The sequence below is a fragment of the Fusarium poae genome, chromosome 2 (genome assembly GCF_019609905.1).
Source record: "Fusarium poae strain DAOMC 252244 chromosome 2, whole genome shotgun sequence".
NCBI lineage: Eukaryota > Fungi > Ascomycota > Sordariomycetes > Hypocreales > Nectriaceae > Fusarium > Fusarium poae.
Genome location: NC_058400.1, coordinates 3,142,672 through 3,155,983, shown reverse-complemented (window position 1 = coordinate 3,155,983; position 13,312 = coordinate 3,142,672). Strand labels below are relative to the sequence as shown.

At 44.6% G+C, this 13,312-nt stretch overlaps 5 protein-coding genes and 1 non-coding gene across 6 annotated transcripts; 3 read left to right on the top strand and 3 right to left on the bottom strand.

Moving 5' to 3' along the window:
- Positions 1–927: 927 nt before the first annotated feature.
- FPOAC1_004934 (uncharacterized protein) lies at positions 928–2,556 on the bottom strand (the record flags this gene model as incomplete). Its single annotated transcript, XM_044849469.1, has 1 exon — positions 928–2,556. One exon carries the CDS (start codon positions 2,554–2,556, stop codon positions 928–930), a length of 1,629 nt encoding a protein of 542 aa, XP_044708179.1.
- Positions 2,557–4,703: 2,147 nt separating this feature from the next.
- Positions 4,704–7,348, top strand: FPOAC1_004933 (uncharacterized protein; the record flags this gene model as incomplete). Its single annotated transcript, XM_044849468.1, has 3 exons — positions 4,704–6,077; positions 6,126–6,267; positions 6,333–7,348. The coding sequence occupies 3 exons, from the start codon at positions 4,704–4,706 to the stop codon at positions 7,346–7,348; spliced, it is 2,532 nt and encodes an 843-aa protein (XP_044708178.1).
- Positions 7,349–7,465: 117 nt separating this feature from the next.
- On the bottom strand, positions 7,466–9,501 carry FPOAC1_004932 (uncharacterized protein; the record flags this gene model as incomplete). Its single annotated transcript, XM_044849467.1, has 2 exons — positions 7,466–8,574; positions 8,622–9,501. 2 exons carry the CDS (start codon positions 9,499–9,501, stop codon positions 7,466–7,468), a joined length of 1,989 nt encoding a protein of 662 aa, XP_044708177.1.
- An 844-nt stretch (positions 9,502–10,345) lies between these two features.
- FPOAC1_004931 (uncharacterized protein) lies at positions 10,346–10,819 on the bottom strand (the record flags this gene model as incomplete). Its single annotated transcript, XM_044849466.1, has 1 exon — positions 10,346–10,819. One exon carries the CDS (start codon positions 10,817–10,819, stop codon positions 10,346–10,348), a length of 474 nt encoding a protein of 157 aa, XP_044708176.1.
- Positions 10,820–11,345: 526 nt separating this feature from the next.
- Positions 11,346–12,851, top strand: FPOAC1_004930 (uncharacterized protein; the record flags this gene model as incomplete). The annotated part of the gene is made up of 5 exons (XM_044849465.1): positions 11,346–11,447; positions 11,501–11,578; positions 11,633–11,756; positions 11,813–11,988; positions 12,042–12,851. 5 exons carry the CDS (start codon positions 11,346–11,348, stop codon positions 12,849–12,851), a joined length of 1,290 nt encoding a protein of 429 aa, XP_044708175.1.
- A 333-nt stretch (positions 12,852–13,184) lies between these two features.
- FPOAC1_004929 lies at positions 13,185–13,266 on the top strand. Its single transcript has one exon. It is a non-coding gene; the product is annotated as a tRNA-Gly (tRNA).
- Positions 13,267–13,312: the final 46 nt, after the last annotated feature.

The following is a 13,312-nucleotide window of genomic DNA, read 5'->3' as shown; positions in this document are numbered from 1 at the left end:
CTTATCATCTGACTCACACGATCAGACAGCACTCTTCTCGTACATGGTGCTCCGGCTTATACCCGACTCTTTTCGGCATATAACTTCCATTGACATCCACGCCCTTTGACCGTGTACTACCGAGTACTTGCTCGAATCTCCGAGTCGTTTGCATGATTACTTTGTGTCCCAGTTGGGCAATCTTAATGACATCAGTTTCGGCCATTTCTGCTTGTCAACAGTGTCCTGTATTGTACCGTCTTATCGCCGTGCCCTCGATATAAAACTTCTCCCCGCCCCCGGATTTAGACAAGAATCGGACTTTGCCATGCCGTACATTCACAAACTCCGCTGACCAATCAGCCTTCCTTGTATTTCCCAATGGGTCAAGCGTCAAGCCCACCATCATTCAAGTTACTATGGATCTGATCTCAACGGTTACGCAGTAGAGAGAAAGCCGTTGAGATAATCTGTCATGACACTCATGCCTGAGAAACTGATTGGGTTCGGAGGTATCTGCATAGCATAACCTAACAAAAGACTGCTGCATGTATATAGTACGCATCCTCGGCTTTCGCAAAAGGTATATACGAAGATGGTGTAGTGTGAAGCTCGGATCTTACATGCATGTTTTGGAATCATTCAAAAGACCCTGTTTGCAGCTTGGCATCCCACGTGTTCGGGCTAACACTACGCCGCCACGCCACTAAATCAGAATTGACCTCAGTATATCAGAAAAAATGGCCGCTGGAAGTACAAAGGACGAAATCAGTGGAACACTTTATGCTCCTTAGACTATGCTCCCTAGACTACTTATTTTTATATCCTATCCTAAGACTTAGGAGATTATGTTTCTGCTACCCACTGGATTGGTTCAGGGTAACTCAATTTGGATTGGGCCTCCCGGATCGATATGCGTTCAAAATCTACAATTGCTTATGAAGTCCATCATGAGTGCATGCCATCTTTGACAGTAAATGTACCATCACCCTCGGCATAAGCATCGACTTTGTACTTGGAAAACTCGCGAGTCTTCACACGATGAGCAAAAAGAATATCGAGTTCCTCAAAAGTCTTGTTCTTCGTTTCAGGAAGTCGGAAGAATGTCCAGATGAAGAAGAAAAGGGAACAGCCGCCCCAGAAAAACCCAGTCTTTCCTCGCCAGTTTCCAGCAGTTGGGTTCAGCATGTATGGATTGACAACGTTGCAAACGATTTGGGCAATATAGTAAGCGATCCGGCTGATGCAAACCGTCTTTGCCCGCAAGCGAGTAGCACTCACTTCACTGATAATGGCATAACAAATTGGGCCTACTGTCATGTAGTAAACGCCTAGCCAGATGAGCATCATACTGGCTTGGGCGTAATTCCCGCTTTGCGAGTCCGCTGCACCGACGCTGATGAAACCAACCGTCACCAGCACCACTGTGAGCAAACCGAGTCCCCATAGATACAGCGTGCGCCGACCAAAGGGGGCCAACAGCCACCAAGAAATGACTGTGCCAACAGAAGCAATACCTAGACCGCCGACAGACATTCTGAATGATATCGACTCGGGAAGTCCAGCTTGGACGAAAAAGTATGTTGGTGTGCCACCCATGGCAGAGCCGCAAAAAGGTTGAGCTGCAAAAACCATGCAAGCAATCTCTGTTCTCCGTTTGTCGATTCCACGGAAGCAGTCCATGTATGAGGTGCCTTGATTGATCGACTTCTCGATCTCATCGGTATGGATCATCATAGCGACTGCTTGTTTGGCATGACCTGGTTCCTTTGAAGAGCTCAGTCGCATAACTGACTTCTCGGCTTCGTGATAGGCACCGATGCGAACAAAGTACCATGGTGACTCAGGTGCGAAGAAAAGAGTAACAAATAAGGGAAGAGGCCACGCCCACTGAATTGCGAATGGCACTCGATAGGACCAGTGTCCAGTTTTGTTCGAGAAACCGGCTTGTACACCGGCAGAAATTAGTTGTCCTATAGCCCAACAGAGGTTGACATAGACAGTCAAATAACCTCTTAATGCCATAGGACAGACTTCGGAAGCATATGCAGGGGCCATGGTAGCAAACACACCCCATGGGACACCACACAGGAATTGTCCGACGAGGAGAACGGGTAGGTTAGGCGAGAAGAAGGAGATGAAGATGAAGCCACATATGGCTACTAGGGAGACGAGAAGTACTTTGCGGTACCCAAATTTATGTGTGAAGTATCCATTGGCAAATGCTCCGATGATAGTGCCAACACTTACAGCGTTGCTAAGACCGTTCTGCCAAGAAGCAGTGATCTCCCAGGTATCGGTTGAAGGCTGATAGCTTCCATAGTGTTGCCGAAAGGCAGGCTGAGCGAAGAAAGACGATATCAGGACAATATCATAACCTTCCATGATGATTGAAGTTGAAAGTAGGACTGACCACAGGACGGCTTTGGGATATCTTCGAATAGCTTGGAGTAATGTGAGACTGTGTTCTTCTTCTGCGGCCTGTTTTGCAGTGGATGTGTCTTTGAGACTATCAGAAGCGTGGGGAAGATCATCTTCACTGACTCTGACGACCTTGTCGTTTGTGATAGCAGACATTGCGAAGACTGTATGGTGTTGTAGAAATGTTAGGTACTCATATAGCACCGAGACATTTATCATTGCCGCAGTTAGTGAGATAATGAGCAGCACTGATATATATATGTGTATTATGCATAACTGAGATTTTAATTATTTTATAAAGAAATAAGATACTTAAGAATAGTAAACTTTAATAATAAAATAATATTATAAGGCTATAAGGCTATACTTTTTAATAAAATTTAATAAAATTAACTTTATATTAAAGAATAAAAACTCTATTAAAATTATAATAATATTATATATTTTCTTTTTCTTTATTTAATAAAATTATTAAAAAAAAATATAAATTATTTTATTTTAATATATAATATATTAAGCTAATTTAGATTATAATTATAATATTAATTATATATTACTTTATAATTTAATTAAAAGATAATAACTTAATAACTAGATAATATATATAGTATTTTTAATATACTTATAGCTAGATTATTAAAGCCTTATATATAATCTTAATTTAATTTTAAAGTTTATATATTTTTATAATAAAAAGACTAAAATATATTTTTATAAAATAATTATTATTAATTAAAGATAATATAGTATTAATTATATTTAATTATAAAATTCTATAATTCTTTAGCCTTTTTATTTTTTAAAGAGATTTATAATAGATTTAATAAAAAATATAATAATTTAATATAATATATTATTATATTAAAAGTAAAATTAACTTTATAAAAAAGTAAATTACTTTTTAAAATATAATAAATTAATATATATTATAATTTATAAAATTAAAGGTTTTTATTTAAACTATTAAAAATAAATATAAATATTTTAAATAATAGCTTTTTAATATATTTTAATTATAATAATTTAAATTATAAAAAACTCTATTTAAATTAAAATCTATAGATAAAGAAATTTATATATATAATTAAGAGTTTAATATAAAGTTAAAAAGCTAAAGTAAAAGCTAACTTTATTAATATTATAAATAATTAAACTTAATTATATACTTAACCTTTTACTATATTATATAACTACTATAATCTCTTGTGATTGCAAGTATTAGTAGTTTCAACGAAGATATATATGTGTATATATAGCTACCTAAACTGTGCCAGGTTATCCCAGCTGTTTCGCAAAGCTATTGGTCCTTCGTCTCATGTATTAAGGTAATTTCTCTTTCTCTTATGATCATCCGGGGGTTGTGGGGAAGAATCCGGGGAAAGAGAGCTTCTAAGCTGGCCATCCTTGTCATCTTGTTATTAAAACATGGGGTATGGGTGTGGAGATGGAAGTTTGAAGCTGTTCGATCCCCACCGGAGCAAGTCGGTTGTATTGTATTATCCTTTTTCCGGTGGGGGAGGGGATCACAATCTGCCGATTAACAAGTCAACAAATACAATGGGAACCTTGGTTTCTTTTCAGCTTTATATTGACTGAGTTATCGTTTGCTGTATGTCAGGAGCCCACATACACAATCTTTCATTGGCAATGAAGTGGGTGAATATGCGGTGATGATTTTCGGCAGATGGTCAAAGGCTTCATAGTCTGTTTTTTTTTGAAGTTTTAGTGCAGATACATATGTATTTATAATGAATCCAAGTAAAGTCGTCAGATATCAAAAGTGATTTAGGTCAGGTTTGATAACTCGGTAGCAAATGACCCAGACTGAAGATGGAAAGAGCAACCCCGCAGATGGCCAAACCGTCTGCCTACCTGCCTACAAGCACCAACTTACCAGTCGTACTTTCCTACAATCATGCATGATCATAAATTCAATGATCAAGTCTACCTAAAGTAGGATGCCTCCTCCGGACGAGAATATGCCTTTTCAATGTCATTTCTGCCCCAAGACATTTGGGCGACAGGAACACTTGGCACGGCATGTTAGAGCTCACACACGAGAGAAGCCGTATGGCTGTCGGCAATGCAACAAGTCTTTCTCAAGGCAAGACGTTTTACAAAGGCACCAGGTCACGCACAACTTGGGTGTAGTCACCCGCAACACGGTATCAGGCAGGGCATGCACAGAATGCGCTGCGGGGCGGAGTCGCTGCTCAAGAGAAATGCCATGTAGAAGATGCAAAGAAAGAGACTTGGAATGCACCTATCCCAAGTCTAAGTCTGGAAGACGAAAGACTCGCTCAATGACACGAAGAAGCATCACGATTTCCCAGTCTGCTGGTTCTTCCTCTTCAGGAAGTTCGAATGAGGATGCTGCAGTTCAGTATCACGCGCAGACCACAGAAGGGCCGGAAGAGACTTCTGTACTCATGGAGAACAACGTAATCGAGAATGGTTTCGAAAATGGGTGGATCACTAATGAGCATCAACCTATCCCGATGACATCTACGGGTGATCTTATCACTACTGCTTCATTACCCGAATCCATGTTTCAGATCAATGACCTAGGTGACTTTGCGGTTGATAGAACTACGGTAGAACCAACTATGGCGGCATCCAGCATTAACTGGTTGAGCGATAGCCAGTATCTTTCGCTGTGGGAGAGCCAGTTATCGGTTGTTGCTGATGGCCTTGGGCCTGCGGGATATGCGTTTCCCTCTGGACTTGCTAGGCCCAATCATGTCCCACCCTGGATCTCTACTCAGTACAACGACGCAAATGATTCTGATATGGCTAGGTCAGTTCCCGAAACAGCCTTCACACCAAGTCCAATGGATGCTGCTGGCTGTCGTCACAGCCGAGCAGATAGCCTCCGCGGATCCAGTGCCTCAAAGTCAACTGACGGAACGCTTTATGTCGAAGGAACGATGGCGAGAGCACCGTTTGGTGGACAGCTCTTAGGTAGACACACGAACCAAGCCAGCACATCTCACGCGGAGACTGGGTCAATTAGCGGAGCCCCGGATTCGCTTGAGCTTGATAATCAAGAAGGTTTTTCTCGCTATGTATCAAGAGAGCTTTACTCGGAGTTAGTTTCAGCTACGCGTGGATATGCCGAAACTTACAGCCCGGAATCTGCTGCTTTGATACCCCCATTAGGACATGTCAGATGTTTTGTGCGGCTTTACTACGAAAATTTTCATGTTACATATCCTTTTCTACGAAAGAGCGCCTCAATATGGAAAGACCCAAGTAATTGGATACTGCTACTGGCTGTGTCAGTTATCGGTGCCAAATATTTGGGAGGTACATGGTCGTCATCCTTATCCAGGGTATTAGGGATAATCCTGGATCGCAGGCTTGACTCGATGTCTGAGAAAAGTGATCAGGACAGTCATGAGACTTGGATTCCAGGTTCTTTCCAACCGAGAGTTCGATTGGACTTTATAACACTTCAAGCCGTTACTCTCAGCATGGTTGACAGGCTCCATAGCGGCCAAAAGGCCGTGACGGAGCGTGCGCTGGGCCAGATGTTTCTCCTCATTGAACATTGCAGAAGCATGAATCTATTGTCCCGTACACCGCCCAAAGTCGATAGTGTAGCATCCAGTGATGGGTCATCCATCAGAAAATGGCTACGAGCTCAATCAGAATTACGAACGGGATTGATGTTATGGGTATGTTTCTATATACGCTAGCTTTTCGACTTGTTCTGACATGCCTAGATTCTCGATTCCATCGTCGCACACGAATTCGATTGTCCGCACCTCTTACAGCTTCACGAAGTTAAAGCTACACTTCCATGCCAAGACGATATATGGGACGAGCCGACGTGGGAGAAACTCAACAGCAATGGCTGTCGTCAAGGTTAGTTACGGGTCACAATATCCCAAATAATGGCGCCTCCTTGCTAAATCGACAATCTGGGACAGCAACAGTACTTGAGGCACTTCATCTTCTTTACATGGAAAAACGACAACCAAGTAGCTTGACTGAATTTGGGAATATCGTAATGATACACGCCGTTTGTCGCAGGACCAAAGAGGCCGCTTACCAATACGAAACTGCGTTGTCAAGATGGACTCCAGTTGCGCATATTGAGCCCTGTTCGGAATCAAGTACTGTGGCCGAGTCGTGGCCACCAAGTCTCGAAATAATAACACGGTGGAGAAACAGTGCTTGCGATTGCCTCGACATACTACATTGGAAAGCAAACGGAAAAGCTGCCAATGCTGGCGGTTCAGAACACCCAACTATTCTTCTTCTCCACCTCTCCCGGTTATATCTCTTAGCACCTTGCAAGCATTTACAAAAAGTTGCGACGTTAGCGACTTTATCCAAGGCGAATAATGGGACACATGAAATTGCGGGCTATTCAGAAGCATATGCTCATCTTCATCGTTGGGCAAATGTCGACCAGTACAAGGCCAGGCTGTCTATTGTTCATGCCGGAGCTTTGATGTGGCATATCCGCCGTTACAGTGGCAACGGCTTTATAGAACCACACGCCATCTATCTTGCTACTCTATTAGTCTGGGCCTATAGTGCTTTCACTTCACGGATGACAGAACAAGAGCCTCTACAGGATGCTGGGGTGGCAAGACTGAGGCAAGATCTAGCGAGCCATGTTCCACAAGGCCCTGGCAATGTAGGGACTATACCGCAATTTGACGATGGAGACGAAGAAGAAGATCCGGAGCCAGCATTTATCCACCTCGATCGACCATGTGACGACGAAATGGTCCAAACCTATATACGGCTTGGGCATAAGATGAAAGGCTATATGCAGCGAGTTGGAGATATTTGTAGTACTGACGCCCCATCGAAGATTCTAAAGGAAGGTATAAGGCTACTATCACATACAAGGGCCAAAGAAAAGGCGTGGGGAATCGAGGTCTCTTTTGTCAGGGGTTTGACAGGTCTATTGGATGCAACCGCTGCACTATAGGATGGGGGAGAATCAGGCAGTGGCTTATTCTAAAATTCTATCGACTCATCTCTTCCCACTCTGACGTGTCTAGTTGGCATGATATGTCCCTGATCTCGAATACCCGGGGAGTGGCATTTATTCTATTACGAAAACCGGCATCTGTGACAAAGGACTGTCCACTACCACGCTCTTTCCCGAATCATAAGATAATTGACCATCGAACGAAGACCACTTCTTGCCTTGAGGAAGCTGGGGAAGATACACCTCAATGTCTGTCTGGCCCGGTTTGAGGATGGGGCATACGAGATACTTGTCGCCGTACAAGTACTGAGTCGAGATGCTCCAACATTTTTTATCGTCCGGGAACTCGTAGAATAGAGGCCTCATAACCGGTGTCCCCTTCTCGTGTGCTTCCTTCATAAGCCTTCGCGTATATGGTCGAAGTTCCTCTCGCATCTTGATGTACTTTACACAAATGTCATAGACCTTTGGACCATAGGACCAAACCTCGTTGGGGGCGCCACTGCAGCAAGTGGCTCCGCCGGTTGTTCCATGCTGTGGTTGGCGAGGTTCACGATCGCCATGTAGTCGCATGACTGGGCAAAATGTACCCCACTGAAACCATCGTACAAAGAGCTCCCGAAAGCTTTCATCGTTTGGGTCGCCTCCGTGAAAGCCTCCAATATCTGTCGTCCACCAGGGTAGTCCAGACAGTCCCATGTTGAGACCGGCGCATATCTGATTGTGGAAGCTACCCCACGACGACGCAATATCACCGCTCCATACAAGGGCACCATATTTCTGGCTGCCGGCCCAAGCACAGCGGAGAAGGTTGACGATGTTCTTTTGTCCTTCTGCCTCCTGACCCTCATAGAATGCTCGAGCGTATTCGACAGGATAAATATTTCCGATGGAACTATTTGAGCCTTCAAAATATCGATAATTTTCAAAGTCGTATGCTGCATATTCCGGCTCGGCTTCGTCTAGCCAGAATGTTTTGATGCCCTTGGTATAGTAGTTCTTCTTGACAGTTTCCCACAAGTACTTCCTGGCATCTGGATTTGTGGTATCGATGTGGACGGTTTGGCCTTGGAAATCGAGCCCAATACGAACGCCTCGATCGGTACGGATCAAGTAACCATGTTCCAGCATATACTCATAGTTTTCCGAGACCTTATCAACAGTTGGCCAGACAGAAACCATGAGCTCGATCCCAAGATCTTTCAGTTCCTTCATCATAGCCTCTATGACGTGTCAGCACTGTGTCAGTCTATGAGACAAGAAGACTTACCAGGATCAGGCCAGTACTCAAGGTCAAATTTCCATTCACCCTGCTTAGGCCAGTGGAAGAAATCGACAACGATCAGATCAATTGGAATCTCTCGCCTCTTGTACTCCGTAGCTACCTCCAAAAGCTCATCCTGCGTCTGGTATCGCAGTTTACATTGCCAAAAGCCAAGCCCGTATTCAGGCATAAGGGGTACTTTTCCGGTAGCGTCTGCATAAGCTTCCACGATTTTGGCTGGCGAGTCTCCTGCGACAATCCAGTAGTCGAGGACCTGGGTCGAGAATGCTTCAAACGACATGATGTTTTTTCCGAAGACGGCTCTGCCAATTGCTGGATTGTTCCATAGGAGTCCGTATCCGAGCGATGACACGGCAAATGGGACGCTTGCTTGAGAATTGCGATGGGCGAGCTCTAGGTCCATACCCTTCAAATCAAGCCATGGCTGTTGGTACTGACCCATCCCGAATATCTTTTCATCAGGACTAACACTCTCGAGACGCATGGTCAAGTGGTAGTTCTCAGTTCCAAGGATACCCTTGAACTCGCGTGCTTCAACTTCAAGAGCACTGCACTTTGGATCAACGAGATCCCGTCTGTTACGGCAGTACTCTTCGAGAAGCAATTTTCCATCAGTGTTCTCAATGATCAGCTTACCGAGGCGAGAGATTCGAGCTTTGATGTTTCCATTGGTGATAGTTGCAGAGTCCTCAGAAATTGATATCTTGGGTGTTATTCCTTCGAGCTGTTGGAGAGCCCAGTCCTGCGGTGGCATTTTTGCTGATCTGGTGGCTCTCACACGAAATGCATTAGGGCCCCATGGTTCAATCCAAAGATCCTCCGCATCGTACTTGTAGCGGAGGCGGGTGTTGTCGTCAAAGAACATGGTAGCAACTCTCGTGAGATGAAAGCGTTGTGCTAGTTTAGTTTGCGATGTTGTGAGTATGATACAATCAATTACCGCGTTTGTACCAAGATGATCTTACTATGTAGTCTAGAATAAATACCCAAACGAGTGAACCCCCATCTTTGAGACTGTCACTTTCCCCGCCGGAGTAATGCAAGTCCTCCAGTCGGGTTTATTGATGATGCAATGACAGCATCTACAGTAACATCATACCTACATGCATCTCCAACTTCCCCACCGGAGTTTCGTGAGTACTACATCAAAGCTGCACTGACTAACATATTACTCGTGCATGTATGTGGATAATATACGAAAACAACAAATACATACCATAAGAATTTAGGTCATTGTAGATAATAGATTCCACAGCAACCAAGTTCACTCGTTTGGGATCTGTAGGGCTAAGGAGGGAGTGTTGGCAGGCGGACAGGCCAAAACGGTGCAAGCCATCGTTGACCATACGAATTACAATAGAGGCACTGCAATACAACAATGCAGGACATGACTTGAAATAAACTCTCATTTGTGCCGGTCGTAAGTAATGCCAGGCCACGCATACTTTTCCTTACGCTCCACGTGATGCTTTCTCCAAATACCTAGCGCTCTAGTCTAGGTGATGTACGATCACAACGTCTGGATTATCTACTGATATCCCTGCATCTTCCTTCAACTAGACTGCACTCCTGATTCTCCTGGTCGGCCAAGTCGCACTCTACCGCACATGACTGTTCTGGAAGCATTAGGTCAGTATTGTCTCTCTATCTGGGAAAATAAGGTACAGGGACTCAAGCTCGGTACCTACCACTCAGTTTTCATCTTGCGATTAGAGTTGATAGTGATTTTTGCAAAAGGATTTGCTAAGTTTGTCCATCATCAGATGCATGCGAATCACCTTTCGAACTTCGTATTCCTGTCGTTCTCTGGGCAGTGTTGCACATGTCGCATTTTTGAATCGACGGAGTGTACGTCTCAGGCATGCATTTTCCTCCCTTAGTTTATGATTGCGTTCCATGAGTCTACGATTGTTCTTCAAGAGTTTGCGACTGATTATAATGAGTCTGCCGTTGATTTCCATGAGGCTGCGATTGCTTTCTTTCAGGCCGCGATTGTTTTTCGTGAGCTTGTGATGGATTTCCTTGAGAACGCGACTTTGTTCCTTGATTCCGCGATACTGTTTCTCCAACGAAAGGGCGCTGGCCTCTGATCTTGCAAGGAGTTTGTCTGTTTCGGTTACATCGTCTGGAACAGGTGAATGAGTCAAGTTGACGGGTGCTTCATTGAGCCCGGGAGTCGCCATGGTTGGTGACACTCTGATCAGATATCAGATCTACCAGGTCATTAGAGGAGATTAGAGATACCAGTCTATACTTACCAGAAAAGACTGACCCAGTGTGCGAGTGGTGGTGAAGAAGGGTTTCTTACGTGGTAAGAGAATGGCCGCGGAATATATTGCCAGGCGATGAAGGAGGCAGAACTATAAACGTCTGTGGATGAAACTTGCGGGCATAGAGAGTATTTCTCCTGTGTGTGTGTGTGTGTGTGTGTGTGTAAGACTGCTAAATATAAGGTGAAGGATAATTCACTTTTTGGTAGTGCAGGAATTCGAATCTAAGTACTGAGGCAGGCAGATTTCGAGGGGCTCGCCTCTCAAGGCAGCAGGACTCCCAAGTTGGTTTTTCTCCCAGGCGGTTCGCACCTACTACACTCCACCTTCCTTCTTTCTTAGCATCTCCTTCTAGCGTGGCCGCAAACCGATCACCACGCAGTTTGTTCACCCCAGCACATTCTCTTCTCTATAAACCCTGCAGAAGGCTTGAGAACTAATGGCACAGCCTTACGCAAAGGTCGGACAGCCCCAGGCCTACCAGAGATACTGCTCAGAACCTCGACCCGGCGATAAACTACCACCGCTAGACTATGATAAGGTCTGTTATCACTCCCCTCGTCTCGTAATTTTCTACAGAGCTGACCAAGCCAGGGCGGACATATCCATCTCGTTCCTGGCGAAGGTTACTGTCGATGGCGACATCCCGTCGCTAGAATTCTCTGCAAGAATGTAAGAATACACTCCATTCATTTTGCATTTGGAACCAGGAGTTAATTGCTACAGGCCGATCGCTACGACAGCCTCCAGCTTAGAGACCACTATCGAATCGATCATGGTTGCAAAGTTGCCCCTGATGACAGTCCCTTGTTTGACGGGTTAGATAGCAAGCGACATCAACAGTCTATGCGTAAGAACTCTTACCCGCCCGAAAATTCACACAAGTCTGACTCAACTTTCTGTCAGAGTGGTACAGCGATATGCTGCAGGGTCGTATGCCATCCTGGCCTCCAGCTCCCGAACAAGATTGCCAAAACAGTAGCTCCAACAGCACTCGGCCCAAAGTAGAGCCTGAGAGGCAAGATTCCGGTGAGATTCAAGTTCAACCGAAACATGATGTCGAACGAACATCTTTTCCATATGTTAGTGCTATCAAGGAAATATTGAAGAGGAATTAACATGGTCGTGTATCTAGGTACTAGGAAATCGACAAGCCAGCTCAAGTGGGGAAGAGAAACAGCCTCTTTATTTGAAGATCGAAGACCTAAAGTTGGGGTCCCAAGAAGAGTCCGATCGCCATAGCGCAGTTCGACTATGCACTTTGTTCAACCAGCACCAATCGAGTATGCCTCCTCGCGTTCGATGCAGGCTTCTTCATCTGCTCACGAGCGGCCAATTTCAGCATAATGCGCAGTCGATATTCCAACCGCTCAAGCACCAACTCAGCATGCATATGTATGACGAAGAGGTTGGAGAAGCCAATTGGATCAGTGTCACCTACGAAAGATGGTTTATTCTCGTCGGTATATATGGGTGGGATATGTTGAGAGAGCACGCAGATGGTATCCGAAAGGCCGTGGTAATGCGCTATGGGGAGCCCATCGATGGGAACTTGGCATTCAAGGACTCTTCGGACAACAGCGGAAGCATCGTGCGTCCCTTTTTGTCACAGCTGGGCGATGAGGTTTCCATATGGGGTCCCATGACTCGACAAAATGAGCAATTGATCCGACAACATGAACAGACGATCCGAGCGCAGTCCTCGGCGATACGGGAACTCCAAGCGATGAACGCAGCCCAACAGAAACAACTTGAAAAACTCAACGGCATAGTCGGGATTCAGCCATGTCCTGGACCTCGTAAGCATATGGATGATGGAACCAATGATGTCGACATGGGTCGTGACGCCAGTCAGGGCCATGAGGAGCACAAGGAGAACAGTTTCAACACACGTGAGCATCTTTCGGATACCACTGCGTCCAGAAAGCGTATCCGTCGTGGGTAGAAACATGGGAAAGTCATCGCAAGTTTCCCACAGGACTAACACAACCGGGGATGATCAAGCTGTATAACACCTCCATAAGACCACATTAAGGAGATGTACCTCAAAGCTAGCAATGAAACGATGAAACTAAAACCAAGTCATTTATGTTAGTGCATGGCAGAAGTCAAAGACAACAAAAAGAAACGATTGGTGACAGCACGAGACCCGGTCAGTGGATGATAGATGTCAAAGTCTAGTAAACAACATGATTCCGGGTGTGTTCAATCCTGCGTGGTCCAGGGTAATGTCTCACTCAATGTACATATAAATTCTTAACAGCTTGATATTCAACAAGCGTAATTGGTTTAGTGGTAAAATTCTCCGTTGCCATTCAAGCGACATCGGGGAGCCCTGGGTTCGATTCCCAGATTACGCATCACCATTTCTTCTTTTGCTATTGGTAATCATTTTTTGTTCCATGT